The sequence below is a fragment of the Manacus candei genome, unplaced genomic scaffold, assembly GCF_025592945.1.
Source record: "Manacus candei isolate 608988 ecotype Guabito, Panama unplaced genomic scaffold, ASM2559294v1 h1tg000017l, whole genome shotgun sequence".
NCBI lineage: Eukaryota > Metazoa > Chordata > Aves > Passeriformes > Pipridae > Manacus > Manacus candei.
The window spans coordinates 20,254,298-20,271,730 of NW_026138065.1; the positions used below are offsets into that span (position 1 = coordinate 20,254,298).

At 38.8% G+C, this 17,433-nt stretch overlaps 1 protein-coding gene across 2 annotated transcripts in view; it reads right to left on the reverse strand.

The window, feature by feature from the left end:
* Positions 1 to 17,404, reverse strand: part of INTS7 (integrator complex subunit 7) — a 38,055-nt gene extending 20,651 nt beyond the window's left edge. For both annotated transcript variants that reach the window (XR_007903977.1, XM_051783733.1), the window contains exons 1-13: positions 17,223 to 17,404; positions 16,959 to 17,088; positions 16,013 to 16,159; positions 13,030 to 13,167; positions 12,517 to 12,563; positions 11,822 to 12,021; positions 10,303 to 10,425; positions 7,706 to 7,823; positions 6,639 to 6,773; positions 5,982 to 6,079; positions 5,095 to 5,334; positions 4,269 to 4,406; positions 3,345 to 3,551 (exon numbers count right to left, since the gene is read on the reverse strand). Coding sequence is in view for 1 of the 2 variants with exons in the window: in XM_051783733.1 (XP_051639693.1) it covers positions 3,345 to 3,551; positions 4,269 to 4,406; positions 5,095 to 5,334; positions 5,982 to 6,079; positions 6,639 to 6,773; positions 7,706 to 7,823; positions 10,303 to 10,425; positions 11,822 to 12,021; positions 12,517 to 12,563; positions 13,030 to 13,167; positions 16,013 to 16,159; positions 16,959 to 17,088; positions 17,223 to 17,313 (1,812 nt within the window). In the remaining variant the exon portion in view is untranslated. The remainder of the gene's footprint in view (positions 1 to 3,344; positions 3,552 to 4,268; positions 4,407 to 5,094; positions 5,335 to 5,981; positions 6,080 to 6,638; positions 6,774 to 7,705; positions 7,824 to 10,302; positions 10,426 to 11,821; positions 12,022 to 12,516; positions 12,564 to 13,029; positions 13,168 to 16,012; positions 16,160 to 16,958; positions 17,089 to 17,222) is intronic.
* Positions 17,405 to 17,433: the final 29 nt, after the last annotated feature.

Genomic DNA, 17,433 nt, shown 5'->3' on the forward strand with positions numbered 1-17,433 from the left:
TCATATTGCAAGCATCCCACCCTTGTAATAAATGTGACTTAAGCTGTTACAATGCTATTAGGGCACATATTTCCTCTTTTTCCAAGGCCAAGTCATAAGGCTTCAAATGACATTAGCCCAGACAGTCTTTACTGTAAGAGAAAGTACATTGAACTGGATGTCAAACAGAAACACAAGGACTGAAAAAGTGATTCTCTACATCAGCCAGAAGAGAAAGAATTGGCTAAAGTTACCTAGAGCAAGAGGAAAGGGTGATAACCTTTGATTTTTTTGGACTGTGAAATGGATGGGAACACTATGAAAGCCCTGAACCTTGCATTTGATGAAGGCCAAGAGACAAGATCCAGGGATAACTAAGGACAGTAAATAACAGAACTCCAGGAGGGTAGACAAGCCACTATTATTTAGAAAATACAGTTCTGTGAAACTTTGCTCCCTAAGAGCTTATATGACTTGTAGAAGCATCTGTGACAGCTTAGGACACCCAGGAGGGGCTAAATTTGAGCACTCAAGGTTTGATACTACTTAAGCCAAAAATCCACTACTTATTTTTCTTAAACTCTTGGATTTTGAGAAGAATACGTTTTTTTCTTTGCCGGGGGGGAGGAAAGTTATCTGCAAAACAAAGCACTGGGACTTTCTCTTACTCAGAGAATGAAAGTACGTCAAATTCATGCATATCTTCCCCAGAGCTTCTTATTTCTCAGCATGTCACTTCTGAAAGCAAGAAGTTGTAAGCCATCCCAAAACCTTACTAAGAACCATTTCTTTGCTGGCAGAGAAACAGCTAACTAGTGTCTCACAAAACATCACGTCATCTGAGAACTGGCCCACTGCTGATTAAAGTGAGGAAACATAGCTGACTGCAGCCACTTTAAACTATTGAGCTAGATTTCAACTGAAGAAATAAGATTATTTCATCACTTGAGCCACTCAGCCTCTCTTATCTATCACTTTGCTTTTGCACAAAAAAAATCCCTTTTGAATTGAAAACGTTCAGTTTATTCTGCAGGGGTAGTTTCAGAAAACCCTCTGTGGAAGAGGGTCCACTGCACTGTAATTGCTCTACAGAGACTACGTGCTTTTAAAGAGAGTAAAGTACCAATACTTGTATCAGAAAATCCAGACATTTTTAGTAGCACAAATGGGACTTGATTCTTGTAAATGGAAATACAAGCTTGTCTCATTAATACTGCAATTACCTTATCTGCTACTCATATAGCCATGGGCAATAAATGAGTCACAATTCTTTTTTAAAACTGACAGAGTTCTTTAGCTCAGCCAAGTTCTTTGAACACCATCACTTGCTATCAACATATTTGGAATTAGTGCCACTTAACCAATGGCTGTATGAATGCTTTGTTCAAGTTTTGCATCTTCTCTAGATTACCAGCAGTGAAAAATAAGCACAAAGCTTCCAATGAGACACATGTTCCATGTCAGAAAGAGCAGGTCCTATTCAAACCTTTTGATAGCTCTACAAGCAAATACACAGCAAGATGGATGAGGACTGAGGTCAATATGCTCCATGACAAGTCCCTGTCCACCCACATACAACTCTCATCCATAAAGTAATGGGACTACTTTCCCTCAAGCACACTAAGTCAGATGTAAGAACATTCTGCATGCAGCAATGCAAGACAGTTTTATGTGTATCAAGGAGGAATTGAGAAATTTTCCGACAAGATCAGACACTGTCTGAATGCTTCATCATTGCAAAACTGTGTTGACTAAACATCTGCAACAGATTTACTGGCAGTGTTTTCCAGCTACAAAGAGGAACGGCTACACAGGATTCATCATACACACCACTGGTTTGTGGTATCACCAGTGCTGAGTTGTGCTCTGCACTGAAACAGCAGCAACAGTAAATCTGAAGTCGGGGGGAGAGACAGCAAGTCTTCAGCAGCAAGACTATCGTGCACTCTGTGCACTTTGCTCCCCTTTGAGTTCTACAGATGCAAACAGCGAGTGGCTCCTTTTACAGCTGATACACTCAAGCAGGTTGGGAAATTGTCCAGAATGATGCAACAAGTCAGCAACAACCAGCAATAAACCCAAATTTTCTCTCCTCTAACCCTACAAAACCTGTACTTTCTCCTCTGGACCACAACCACTCAAAAGGAAGGTACTCCACCCAGAAAAGCATTATGTGCAGCATGCAGGAAGAGAAGTCAGCAGAGACGAAGACAGGAACCCTTCAACAGAGAAACAGTCCCAAACTTTAGGGAGAGGGTAATTAAATTCCTGAATCACAGAATGACTTATTCAAGCAAGTTATTTTCCTGCCTGTATTAAATATTTACATCTAATTAGATGAGGTCCTCCCCTCAATGTCTTCTCCATGCTAGAGAAATCTTGAAATGCTGAATTAAAAGCCTTATTCACTCAGCCAACAGTTTAAGACAGACACTTCAGGAATAATGGCTCTTTCAGAGGATAACAGTGTAAAATTTATGTTCTTTCTGCTTATTCAGGGACATTTTATTAATAAATAGTAATATCTGAACTTTATTAAACACTTATATATGAATTGTCATGACCCAGACAGTGCCGGTAACTAAAAAAAGAGAAAAAAAGCAGCTTCACTGAAGATACACAAAGAAAACTGTCTGTAAAGATTTCTTCATGGAAACTAAAATACGAAATAAAGCATTGTGTGAAGCTGGATCATCTTTAGTTAAGAAGCAACTTCACAGTAAGAACTGAAGGTCCTTATTCATTAATGCTTTTTTTTGTTTACATTCACAGATGTGGTATTTTTACCGCTTCAGAGAAGCAGAAAAGTATTTGCATAAAAGCAGGTACCATCTGAATTCTGCCAATTTGATGAAGATGAATTGTCTGCTCTCCTCTTTCTAAATTGGTGTTGCCTTGTTGTTAGGATTCCACAAGATCACACTGTCAAATACAAGGCAACATGAACTCAACAGGAGGGACGAAGACAATTAAATTCTTCTCTATATTTTGAGAAGATAGAAGCCAATTTAGACAAATTCCCAGGCTTGACTATTAGAATAGCTTTTATTCAGCCAAGACAAAGAGTGGAAAATTTTAAGTACTGTAACTTTAAACGAGATCTGTCACATGTCATGTGATCTGATCAATGCAGGAAACGAGGGGTGGGGGGAAGAAGGAAAAACAAAGTAAAATCTAGCTAATCACACTTGGCTGAGCTACAGGATCTTTTCTCTGAAGGTGCAGCGTTACTTCTCTGCAGTCATCTCAAAAAGAGTCTGGCAGATGCTATACATCTTTTAAAACTTTTCAGAGATTTAAGAACAGAAACCAAACACATGCTGCAGTACACACAAACATCACCACTTCAGTAGATGTGTGCTGACCGTCAGTGATGCTATTCCTTTGTGATAGGACTTTAAAGCTTCAGCAATGCAAGAAAGTGCTGAGCTGTAGTTGTCTTCCTGCAAACCTGTCAGACACTGTTCTGCATGGGAGAACTCCTTCAAGCTGTTCAGCCAGAAGTAGAAGTGTTCTGAAGCTACTTGAGTCAGCAGGCTTTGATACAGTTCTCTGGCCATGTCATGGTTGCCCTGTAACGAGAAGAATGTTTCTAAATGGGGATGTGAAAGAAGGCTGTGGATTTCTACAAAACAAATACAAATAACAAAACTGTAACATCTCCAGAACTACTCCTAGCTTAAAAATAGGACAGTGAAAGTTTTTTCAAACCTTTGATCATGACAATCCTAATAAATAAAAGCATAAATCTTATTTTATGGAAATATCAGCCTGTATATACTAGTTATTTACACAAGATAATTCAATAAGATGAGAAACAAACATTGAAATTTACTTTCACCTCAGCATCTCATACTAGGTTCTGTGTAATTCTAATCCCAGTTGCTAATTTACTGAAGGGAAAAGGGAAACAGGATCTTTTTCTTCCTTTCTTCACATTGAAGAAAGAGAAGCACACATCAGGATGACCTGTATCACCTTCTAAAGAACAGTTAGACAATACAGATTAGGTATGTGCTCAAGAAAGTGCCAGGCCATTACTTACTTCCTTCTCAAATGCTTCAAACACACAAGTGAAAAACCATTCTGATTGGATCAGTGTCCTAAATGGCATATTTCTGAATCAGCTTTCCAGGGAATTAAGAGAGAAAGCGATTTCTACTCCCCACCCCCATTCATTTCCTCCTCCCAAGTCCTACCATTTTCCTTATTTTCTCATCCAATTCAAAGAAATCAATAGCATCCCTCCAACCACAACAAACCATTTTCCTCCAGATATTTTCACTTACCATTCTGGAAGCCTGCCTGGCTATCCTGTAGGCTGTCCATCCATTGGAGGCATTCTCAAGCTGCTGTTTGATAACAGTTTTGATTTCTGTGGACAAAGCTTTCTGACTGGAAACAAATATCACTGTGGCAAGAGAAACCTAATAGAGAGTGGTGGAGTGAGGGAGAAAGTTATATTTGAGTAACTAAAGAAAAGAAGAAAAAAGCCAATTCTGTTTAATTTTGGACTCAAAACTACATTCAAGATTACATATAAATTTTAACTGCAAAATTTTTCTGAGTCCAATCTTTTAAGTAGTTACAGCCATCCCAGTATTTCTTGTAGATCAAAGTAACTTTCATTTAAAGAATCTTTACTCTCCCTTTTAACTGAGATATTTCAAATGCTCCAAATAAACTAACAGAAAGCTTGTAATTTCTTTCTTAAAATTCATATTCTTTTCCAAATAGATGTGATGAAAGCATTTTTCTCACTTACAATATATTAAGTCATTTTGCATCAGAGCACCATATATATAAATGGAGCTAACTGCCATTTTGCCTATAACCATTGTTTTAGAGATACCCCAATAATTTCAATAGCCAGGTTTGTCTAAGCAGTGCCACCTGCTGGAAAACCTAATGGAATACACTGCTTAGTTCAGCTCCATCTAGGAAATAGTTCTACACTAAACGCTGATGTATGTAGTCAAAAGTTAAAATAAAACTGAAAATAGTGGCTATAGATTGGCACATCAACCTGGACACAACAAATGTTTTAGCTGCCTTTTTAAATACACTTCATCTACAGTTGTTTATACAGACATTTATCTACAAGGGAGGCCTTACCAAAAGTTCCTGTTTCTTATCTGTGGCAGATTGTCCAATCAATTTATAGAGGTCCATTAGGTCTCCTAGGATCCCATCTGCTAGGACAGGCAGCTGCATGGCAATAGCTGCCAAACAGTGGCACATGAGAATCCTGGCATTGTCCTGGGCACTCTGCAGCTGCGTCAGCAGGGATTCAACCACTGACTGGCTCAGGTGAGGATGGCACTTGACCAGCTTCACCATACAAGTTAACGTGATCTGCAATTCACACATTCAACAGGTACAATAAACACGATGTCTACTCAAAAATAAAAAAGCCAGGCACGCTTACTTATCTGCAACTATGACTGCAGAAATATAGATCTGGCATTTTCAAAACCATGTACTCTACCAAAGATAAGATTTTCTAAGAGCCCAAGCCTTTGTCCCTGAGCTCACAGGACAAAAACACATCACATATTTAAGAAATGTTTATAGTCTTTGTCAGACCACCAGCCTTTACAGGTAAATAACTAGAAAAACTACTGACAGCAGTTTCTGAAGTGGGAAAATAAAAATAATAAAAGCCTTGCGATCATGTACGTTGCATCTCCATCCCCATAAAGCAAGTTCTCTCCAAGATCCTTTTGTCCTCCAGAGACACCTCCATCCATTGTTCATGTTTAATTACAGTTGTTCCTCTGAGAACAATTCACTTATTCTAGAGCTGAGAGATGGTGCATTATAGCTGTGCTCAGTTTCTCTAGAGCTCTGGACTCTGATTATGAGCAAACAAGAAAAATCTTCATTTCCCTCCAGTTTGTTAGGCTTCCACCAGAAAGGACCTGGTGCATATCAGCCACTCTGTTACACAAGATGTTACTGTAGCTTACAGCTGTGCTAGGGGAAGATAAGAGTAATGTCACCTTTAAGGTTGCTTGAGCTCCTGGACTGTCATCTTGACTACAAAGAACAAGAAGAGCTTCTAAGCCAAAAACTGCATCTTGCTCCAAAGGCAAAAGATCTACAAAAAGAAAAGGAGAGTTAGCTTGTTCTCTATTCTGTTTTCTTACCAGTCAGTGTAATGCTTGCAGTGCTGTTGCAGTCATGACAGATAAATATCTCCCTAATACTTGGGCCTTACCTTACTTTAGAAACAAATCTGCCATTCCATGTCTCAGGTAACTATTCAGCAGTCACAGCAACTGTGATATTTGTAGAGCATGCATAAACCTATGGACTAAGGCTTCTAAATGCTCTGTTATTCTTTTGCAACGAATTTTGCGCAAACTGTTTTCAAAGGTTGACAAACAATTCACTGGTCTTACAGCAAAAGGGAAAACAAGCATTTATTTAGCACCAGTAATTTTTTCTTAATTAGACAAAGATGGAATCTGCCCAATCATTCATAACATCAATCATACAGAGTATTTTCTACTAGATTATAGTCCCCATTTTCCCTAACCAGCATGAAGGATCAGACAGATTTACAGACAGGTTCACAGACAGGACCAGTTAATACGTGTTAAGTGCATAAGCTTGATTGTAAACAGACCCACTTTGTTGTCCTTGCTTTCACTTACCTTTGTCCTGACAAGAGGCTGATATATTAGTCAGAATTCTCACACCATGAGCTGCAATGCCACGGTTAGTATGGTAACAGCACTCCTGTGCTAGTTTTACTAAATCAAATGATCTTGCAGTTGTAGCTGCTGTTCCTAAACAAAGACAAGGCAAACAGAACACAAAACTGCACAGTCCATAAACATACCACAGATCTTTCAGTACATTTCTACGAAACAACTATACTGACTACAGATTTTTTTGTTATGTTTAAATGATAGGATGAAAGTACACTACAGCAGTTAGACATGCATAAGAAAGAACATTTGGGTCTAAAGGCTGATGTTTCAGGACTCAGAGAAATTTTCAGGACTCCGAGAAAATATTATGTCTGATTAAAAAAGCTGGTGAGTATATTAATTATTCAGACATGCCAGAATGACTGAAGAGAATGTATTTTTTTTTTCCCATTTCTGCAGTTGATGTAGTTGGGCTTATAATACTCATTAGGGCTGTCTGGCTTTCAGGAAGAAAAAAGAAAACAGTATGATGATAATTCTAAGAACAAGATACCTTGAATCATTTTTAAATGTCTACTCTATTTCTCCAGAATATTGTCACAAGGCAGAAAGGTTCACCTGATATTGCTGCAGGTCATTGCCACAAGGGTGGCATAGCTTCACTGTACCTGGATAACATGCCAGCCCACCCTCACACCATGAAGCCTCCCTGCTACTCAAGAACTGTGCAAATCTATGGTTTCAAAGCACCTCAAGCAGAATGCAGGTCAACCTTTTGAGAGGCAACACACTGATCGTAAAATGAAGAAATGTTGAAGACTCAAAGGTAAAAACCCATTTCATATACTATAGGACCCAGAAAACAGAACAAAATCTGACACCATGATTATTCAAGGGTATACAGCATCCTATTTTAATTTTACATGTGATAAACACAGTCTGACTCTCAGCTAGTATTCTGAAGTTCAAAAATAGTTTAAGAATATGCTACAAAGTGTTTAGACACAACTGATCATCAGTAGAAAACCAATCTACTAGAAATGCCAAAGATAACTATCTTTTCTTACCTGGAGCACTGCTGAAGTATTGTTTAATGGCAATGGTCCCAGATAATGTGGAAAGAACAGATAACATGCCCATTTTCAAGCTGTCATAAGGAGTATGAAGAGCAGATTCACAGAGTGCCTAAAGATCAGCAGGAAAAAAGATACAGAGATAAGAAGTCCCATAAGCAACCTGTATTAAAAATGTAGTTCCACTTCTCTGAAAAGTTTTGAGAGTCAAAATTTTCCTACAGAAAATACTATACTAAAATCAAGCAACTGTTCTAGAAGACTGAGGATCTGGCTTGCAGAAAAGTGACAGTGGGTCTTTCTTATATGCTATGAAACATCAATTATAAGTCACTTATTAATTAAAAATCAGTGGCAAAAATATTATCAGGTCTCATTGATCGAATACTACACAAGATTTTAAGAGAGTTTCTCCAGTCTTAGAGGCATACTGATTATTTTGCCTTGTACCAATCTGCAGGGTTTTATGTAAACACACACCTCTGAAGAGCAAAGTTTCAAAAATCATTTCCTTTACCAGTACTGGTGTCCAGCAGAATACAGTTTAAGTTCCTTGATAAAAATACTAAAGTGTATTTTATTTTTAATTCAATTATAGTAGAATGTGCCATCATACTTTTGTGCCTTGCTTTTTTAGTCAACAGAGGGACAGTAATATGAGATACAAATGGAAAATATAAGTACATTCTGCCTCAGAGAGTGTCAAAGCTGAATGATAATATCCAGTAACTGAATAAAGAAAAACAACAACACAGAATTAGTTTCACAGAACAAAAAAACCTCAGTGGTGTTCTTATCAGGCATATGTATGGTGTAAGGGTTAAATTCTAAATACATCTGTAATTTGTACCAATTAGTACTTTGTTAATCCATTGACTAGTATGGCATCAGCAGACAGAGGAAGAGACAATGATTAGTGTTGAAAATGAGTCTCAATGTCTCCCAAGGCACTGATGTTTTACTCCAGTGCTATTAGATTCCCTCTCAGAACTTTGAAGAATGCCAGGAGCACAGAATTAGCAGGATGGAGCACAGACTGCTGGTTACCTCTACAGTCAGAAGGACTGCTCTAGACATCAACAGCAGCAGCTTCTAAAGCTGATGTCTACAATTAGTGAAGTCTCCACAACTCAAAGACCAAGCTTCCCATCTGACAGACTCAAAATGCTGAAGAAACTAACCAACTTTTGTTGGTAAAAAGGTACAAGAAGCAGGTCTTGCCACAAGAAAAGGAGAGTTTGTTCCAGTCCCTGTTTTATAAACACTACTAAGTCATTTAAATATATAGAGAACAAATTTCCCAACTCCAAAAGTTGACTTTATACTTCAGAAGGTAGAAAAATTCTTATTATTTCTGCACGCCATTCAGCGAGCAGATAATTCAGACAATTAGTCTTGTTTTAACCTAGCCACTGGTTTAGTTCTGATATCAAACTGCCACTGGTTTAGTTCTGACATCGATGGAACTTGTCCCTGTGCATTTCAAACATTGGGACATCTACTCTAAGACACTACGTTACAACAAAAGCCATGTTATCCATGTCTACTCCTGACCAGACATAATGGTATAGAGTAGCATTTTGACTGCAAAGAATCCATAAAACAATCCATAAAACAATTCCTTAAAAATACTTTTCTGGTATTAATACATTATGAAGAACAAAACAGTTCACTTAAACAAAAACCTCTGCACGCTCCAAATCATCATCTCTAAGAATCAAGGGCAAAGCAGAACATGCTTTATTTCTCACATGATTGTTAACAAAAACCCACAGTTTTTCCTCCCAGCTGCCTTATGCTCCAACAACATAGAACAAAAGTAGCTTCCAAGGGTAGCAAAAGCAAAGAAAAATGACCCAGAAAAAAGTAGAGCTGCAACCCTCTGCCATTAAGTTCTTGAAATATTTACTTTTCCATTAATCTAACCCGAAGTTATTTTCTACAGTCATTTCTACCAGAAAAAGAGAAAGACAAGGAGGAAAAAAATATTCACATGCAACTGTGATTGAAAGAAGGCAGTGACAGTATCTACAATATAACAATAGTTTCCCCAAATAGCACAGGTGCACTATAAACACTGTCTAGGGTCTCATTCATACTATGGGAGTCACAAGGTTACTATTGAAAATAAGCCATTAATCCTAAGAAAGTAAGTCAAAATGACACTTGTCCTTTCAAGTATATCTTGCTGGATGACAGGCTTTGACAAATCCCAGAGACTCTGTGTTACATGAAAGCATTAATAATTACTCTATATTTAAGATTAATATAAACATTCAGCTCTCGTGTCTATTACCTCAGATCAGTTTGTCAGATGGAAAAGTTATTTCCTTACTGTAAAAAGGCCTACTACATTACACATGCCTTTCCTCATCTTTAATACTTCAATTTTGATCCTTTTGTGTCAACTTGTCCAATAAAGATATTCCACGAACTGCTCATTAATACTTGGCTACTCTGTTTGGCACCTAACTTAAGGATATGGAGATGCATGTTCCTCCTTCCTTTACCTCCCAAATTGTTCTTCTAGAAAGAACCTTACAACTAATTGGAAAGTTTCATAATTAACTTTAGCCTAAAAATGTATAAACCTGAATATTTTCTCTGCTCCATGTATGTGGTGTCTTGTTGGCCAGCAACTTCAAATCCTGGATCGCAAGCCTCTTCACAGCCTTCCTGGGGTCATTTTTCAAGTACTGCAACAAAAGTTGGATCTACAACGAAATAAATTCATTGTTTAAGAGATATGCTACTAGAAGGAAGTCTTTCCAAAAGCACTCTTGAAGAAATATTGAGCATACTCAACCAAAATTAACTTGCCCTATCTGTCTGATTGCTTGCCACGTGGCTGTGAAGCCACTGCAAGCTAAAACAGTCTGGCATTTTTTACCATCAAGCTCTCTTAGTTCATGTACCCTTCTCTACATAACCCTGTGTACCTGAGAAGCCTCAAGATATGTTTCAATGCTCAGAAATACCATAAAACATCCCTGAGAAACTCAGTAAACACCTTATACTGTTGTAATTATGCTGCTAACCAGTATTCTGGGCATTTGATGCTAATTTGGGCATCTGTGCAATCTGCACTTAACAGATAGCAAGACAGACATACCTTGTATGTCAGCAGTTGCAAAACCAACCCCCAAAACCCCAACCAAACAAAAACAATCCCTACCCACACCCTCTGAAGCATTTATCTCAATTTAAGCAACACTTGCCTGCATGTCCTTTATTGTGATCATTGACTGCAAATTTACAAACATGGAATAGCCAGGACATGAAAAAGCATGAACCTCCCCAGCATGACTACATCAGTTTTAAGCAGTATTGGCTGCTGTTGTGCTGCAGAAATACAGCCTAAATCTCCATGTTTACAGTCATTTAAAAGAAAAAAAAAAGCAGCACATTAAGTGTTCTAATGCTGTTTCAGTAGACTGAGATTCGGTACTATGAAAAGCATCCTCTGAAATACAGAAATGAGCCATACCGAAAGTTTCAGACAGATCAATGCTATTAGTCTAACAGTAATAGATACCAGCTTTCCACAGTTGTACAGGACTGAAATAAACCAAATAGACTTTCATGACTACTTTACAAGGATTAGTGAGATGAGTCTCAAGTGTCACTGTGTTCAGATCTGCTATATAAATCACATCCACAAAGCTCATTACCAGAGCATAAAAGCATTGTACTTTTCCATCACTGCTTTCCCATTACTTGGTGTATAGTCCTAAATGTAAACAACAGATTCAAATTCTCAAAGTTCTTCAAGAAATACATTTTAAATGCATTCCGTGCTACTGAAATATTCATTTGCTTGCATGAAAGAAAGACAAAAGGCACCCCCACAACACAAGGCAATATACAGCAGTGAAAAGTGAAGCCTGGCTTCTACAGCCACAATGAAATGTTTTCAGAAAGTCAGGGTGTTTGCTTTTCTGAATGCTGATCGATCCTAGCTGATTTCAAACTCAGTTGATTTAAAGAAAGACGGGTTATGATCTGTAAAAAAGGGTTAATGTATTTGATGGGGTTGTCTGGAAACAGAACCATCTAGAATTTGAATTTTTTTCAAATGAACTTGGTACTTAATGCATTAGGAAGAATTACCTGCTTAGGAATGTCAACCAAAGAAGAAGCAGCAAGCAGAGTAAAGGTGTGCAGAGTAACAATGACCATCTTGGTAGAGGGGTAGGATGTCACCAGCTGCTGGAGCAGCTGCCGGGAGCTGGAGGCCAAGCTGGCATCATGATGCATGTGCTGCAGAATAGGGATCAACTTCAACTTCAAATCCACGGGTGTGGCCAAACCTGCAACAAGGAAAAGAAACAGGCAGAGTGTCAGTCCTTGTACTGAGGGACACAATATGTCTACATTGCTATCAGTGCTGAATGCAGACTGTGCAGACACATGCATTGGATTCAAATAGCTCATCTCTGGGACAGGTGTGTAACAACAGCAGCATCAAGCACTTTCATGGCTGTTTGAGAAAGCTGCTCCTTGATTCAGTGCAGGTAGCACACATATTAACTCATCTGAAGCAACCTGTGAGAGTCTATGTAAGTTTATTCACCTACTGTAGATAAGCTTTTATTCTGTACCAAACAGGTGCTTCGAGAACTTAGATTTTAAGAGGACACAAGAGCCAGACATTAGATTACTGGTTAGCTAATTTAATTTAAAAATTGGACTTATCTGAGTACAAGGGCAACAGCATTCTGGTATCTAATATGTAAATATGAATAATAAAGAATTTTCAGAGAAATTAAAGCTTTTCCCTTTTATCATTCAATATGCACATGTACCTTGAATCATCTCACTGATTTTATTACATATTCCGACAGCAAAATCCCTGTAGAGAAAAGAAAGTACCAGGTGAAATGAAAAATCAAAAATTAAGTAATGAAAATTCTAAAATTTAAAAATCAACTGAACATAGTGTTTTAATAATAAAAACCTTCCCCAAAAAGTGCCTGCCAAGACCTAAGTCTTTTCAGAAACTCTGCACAAGGGGATGATCAAATGATAAAATGGAAGCTTTCAAAAAAATGTGGCAAAATGACAAGCAGCACTACATTTTGGTCTCTAATATAATTTCTGTAAAATAATCCTTGATTAAAGCTGCTATTCCACTTTGAATTTTCATATTTATGAGCTTTCCATTTTTGAAAAAACTAATGTTAAAACTTGTATTCAGGTTTCTCTACAATACTATTATTGCACATAGTTAAATGTTTCGCTATAAATGACATTGTTATTACTAGAGAAGGAAATAGTAAAGTTTGTGAATGAGTTAATGAAATCAAAAAAAATCTTACTTAGACTGTGCAGAAAAGTTGGCAGCAGCAAATATAGCAGCTTCCACTTCCACATTATCATGGGAATCCAAACTCTGACGAATACTGTGATGTGCATTCTTCCTTTCTGGAATAATAGATGCCATGCTGCCCAACATCCTACAGAAATAAAGCACAGAAAAATCAGGAAGAACGATGTTCAAGAAGAAACGTAAGATGAAACCAAATAGAAATGGAAAATGACTGGTTAAACCACTATTTTTTTCTATAAGTATGTGTGCTCTTCCACACCTATTACAGAAACAAGCAAATGCTAAAAGTAGGCATATAATTAAATGGTGACAAATTTTGTCATGAGGGTTATGTCAGTGGTTTGATAAAAACTTAATTACATTATGATACCTCTTATCTTGAAATTGTACAGTGAGAAACTTACCAAAAATTCTTTTAAAATTAAGAGTGCACTATGGCACCAGGAATAAGCATTTTTGAGATGCTTTTACATTCAAGCTCTGATATTAATACAACAGATTTGATGCTAAAATGTACTGATGGCTATTTTCAGAAACACACAAAGAACACCATGAGATATAAATTCAAAAATGTGGTAGTCTAGGGCGATATAAAAACACATCTAGAGAATTACTAATTTAATTTCTACTTTTTCTATCCCTCTTCCTAATTAAGACTGCAGAAGTAAGTACAGAAGTAAATGTCTGAACAGTCATAAATTTTAACCACAGGCTATGAAAGAGAAGTTTCTACAGTAGCTACTATGATCAAGTAATCAAATATCTGACTTTCATAATTTGTTTCTAAGATCTTTCACTGATGTGGGATAAGGTTATTAGTAGGAATAGTGCAATACCTTTTGTGTAACTGCTAACAAAGTTGCAAGTCAATTTATACTTTGTTATGAAAAGATACCCTTCAGACATATTTAGCATAATCTAGTTAAAAGAAAAAGGAATGCAGGATGGTAACATTGATGGTAATTTTAGCAAGAGTTCTGTGCAAGTATTTACACACACTTATCTAGCAATAAAATTTCACAAAGTTTTGGTTTAGCACATCTTTCTTTCTACATGTTCTTTCTTACTGACACTATTCAAGGAGGACAAAACCAAAGCAACAGAAGATTTTAATCTGAAACTGCTGAACCAACAGCCATTTTGATGTTTCCCTTGATGCATCCTGTGAATTTATTAGTAATTCAAGTATTTTTTCAAACAGACTGGATTCCTGGGACTTCCATCAGTCTGCTAAGATAACTCTCAATGCCAGCCAACAACTGCAAGCATATGTTAGAATACTACAGTGGAACTACAAGAAAACATGTAGTCCCATTGTATTTAACGATTTCTGAGACCAGAGCATGAAAGCACAATCTCAAATGAAATATCAAAAGAAAAAAGAAGTGGACACGTGAACTAATCCATCAAACCCATCAATGCCTCCCCATCTTTCAACAGTGAAAGCAGTAACAGTTCTAAATGGAGAAAAAAGAATATAAAGGGAAAAAAAAGAAATGCTCTTCACATTCACATTCACCTGCACAGGGGTTGGAAGATGCACAGAAGATGCACTTAAGATGAGGATGTTGGACAGTGCTGGAGACAGAGACACCAAAGCAGCAGGACAATGACATTAAAGACAGGTTTATTTTATTTGTTTTCCCATTTGACTCCTAGGAAGTCCAAAGCAATCAACAATACAACAGTACTTCCTTAGAAGTTATTGATCAGACCAACAGGCAGTAAACTTCTAGGACAATGATGAACAAAAAACAGGTGCAAGTACAACAAAGTTCACATAAGCTTTGGTTACTAGTTAACAAAAATTATTTTGACATGCAAGAAAGCACTTTCCTTTTGGTCCTGGTCTAAATATATCATAGGCAATATATGATATATTGCATATGGCTACTGTCTGGGTTATCCATACAACAAGGTTCAGTTTTCTTCTTGTGAGTACACAAAATTTCAACACTACAAATTCTGTTTTACCCGAAGCCATCCACAAAATTCTCACCATCGTACATGATTAATAACCTTGTTCTTCTGATCACAGATCTTTATCATTCACCCCCTTTAAAGACAGATGCCTTTGCTTTTAACTCCATGAGCAATGTATAAAAAGCCTTCTATATTTCATTCATAAAATCGTAGAACATTTTGGTTTGGAAGGGACCTTAAAGATCATCTGGTTCCAGTGCACCTGACATGGGCAGGAACACCTGCCACTAGACCAGCTTGCTCAAAGCCCCATCCAACCTCACCCTGAACACTTCCAGGGATGAGGCATCCACAGCTTCTCTGGGCAACGTGTTCCAGTGCCTCACCACCCTCCCAGAAAAGAATTTCTTCCTAATAGCTAACGTAAATCTATTCTTTCAGTTTGAAGCCATTCCTCCTTGTTCTATCACTATGTAGACGCCCTTGCGAAAGGTCCCTCACCATCTGTCTTGTAGTTTCCCTTCAGATACCAGAAGGCTGCAAATATGTCATTCCAAAGCCTTCTCTTCTCCAGGTTGAACAACCCCAATTCTCTCACCCTTTCCTTTTAGGGAGGTGCTCCATCCCTCTAATCATCTTGGTGGCCTCCTCTGGACCTTCTCCAACAGGTCAATGTCCTTCCTGTGCTGGGGAACCCAGAGCTGGACGCAGTGCAGTGCTCAAAGTGAAGTCTCACCAGAGCAGAGTAGAGGGGCAGCATTCCCTCCCTCAACCTGCTGGCCAGGCTGCTTTGGATGCAGCCCAGGACACGACTGGGTTTCTGGGTTGTCAGTGCACATTGCTGGGTCATTTCCAGCTTCTCATCCACCAGCACCCCCAAGTCCTTCTCGGCAGGGTTGCTCTCACCCCCTTCATTCCCCAGCCTGTGTTGATACCGATGGTTGCCCCGGCTCAGGTGCAGCACCTTGCCCTTGGCCTTGTTCCAGTCAAGTATAATGATAATTAGCTACAGATATGAAGTAAATTAGGGTCATTTATGTAATACATACCGGAGTGTAATAGCCCGAGCAACTGGATCATTGCTATGAATTACTGAGAAAACTCTTTTGACAAATTCATCCACATTTAGGATCTTCTCCAAGTGCTTCTCACTCTGCTGAGTAACTTTCAGCACACACAACCTCAAGAAGTTGTTCCTATTAAAAAATACACAAGTTTCTTTGTCAGGCTATTTTATAACAAAAATTCAAGGTCTTGAAAAAAAAATTATTTTAAAACAACTTCCGAAAGAAAATTAAAACAAGGAAATGTCTATGCTTCAGAACTGTTTGAGTAGACTGATGTAATACAAAAGAGACTATTAGTACACTAGTGTTTTATTTTCTAGTTCTGGTAGTGTCAGATTTAGGCCCAATTCCAGGGAAATGAACCAGCTGGCACCAGTGAGGAGGGGTGTAAGCAAATGCCTGTTTTGTGCACACTTAGGGATCCAATTCTTCTAGAAAAACACATCCAAGACTAAGGCAAGAGAACTTAATTGCCACTGTCGGGTGTGAGTGAATTTCTTTCCCTTCTTGGAGACAACAGTGAAGATTCCATATCAACATTTAACTTTGTAACTTATTCCAAAGTAGTTCCGATTCCATTAGATACATCACTTAGACAGCAGACACCTGGAAAAGCTATACTTTGAGTTTTGTTATTAACATTGCATGACTTAGAGACAAAATTTGCACACATGACCATTCATCTTTTTACGAATTACAAATCTGAATGTGCCTGTGAAGCAGACCTTACACCAGTGAACTTATATCACTCAGGAAGGGAATCCTCAAATCAGGACAGATGAAAAGGAACTCTGCCATTGATCACTCACAGCCACTTAAGCCCACGAAAGATGCGGAAAGCAAACTTCAATCGAGCACAGTCTGCCCCCAAGAGCGAGTCCTACCGACCGGAGATCTGAATGGAGAGAAACTCACCGATGGCACTTACCCCACTCTGAAGACATCAGCCAGCTTTAGGAACGCCGAATTGATGAGAATAGGGAAGGGATATTTCTGGAAGAGCCTGGGAAAGCGAACGACGGCTTCGCACTGCTCCCCCAGTTTCCCAGACCTGAGGCCTAAGCGAGACAACAGGAATTACCGCAGATACCTCCAGACCCAGATCCTCCCTCCGCCCTCGCTGTGGACAAAGCGGCACAGCGCCAAGCTCCCACCCCGGCCCTGCGACAACCCCGAGCCCGCGCGGCCTCACCTTTGTCCAGCTCCATCAGTGCGGAGTTGGCGTCCAGTTCCTGCTCTCCATAGCCCGCGTCGGCCAGGAACGACTTGGCGCTGGACGCCATTGCTGCCCCTCGCCGCCGGCCCCGCGCACGCGCACTCGCACTCCCGCCGCCGCGCCATTCCCGCGCAGGCGCGTGCCCGCCCCACCCACTGCAGCCGCGGGAAAGAGCAGCCCGGAAGCC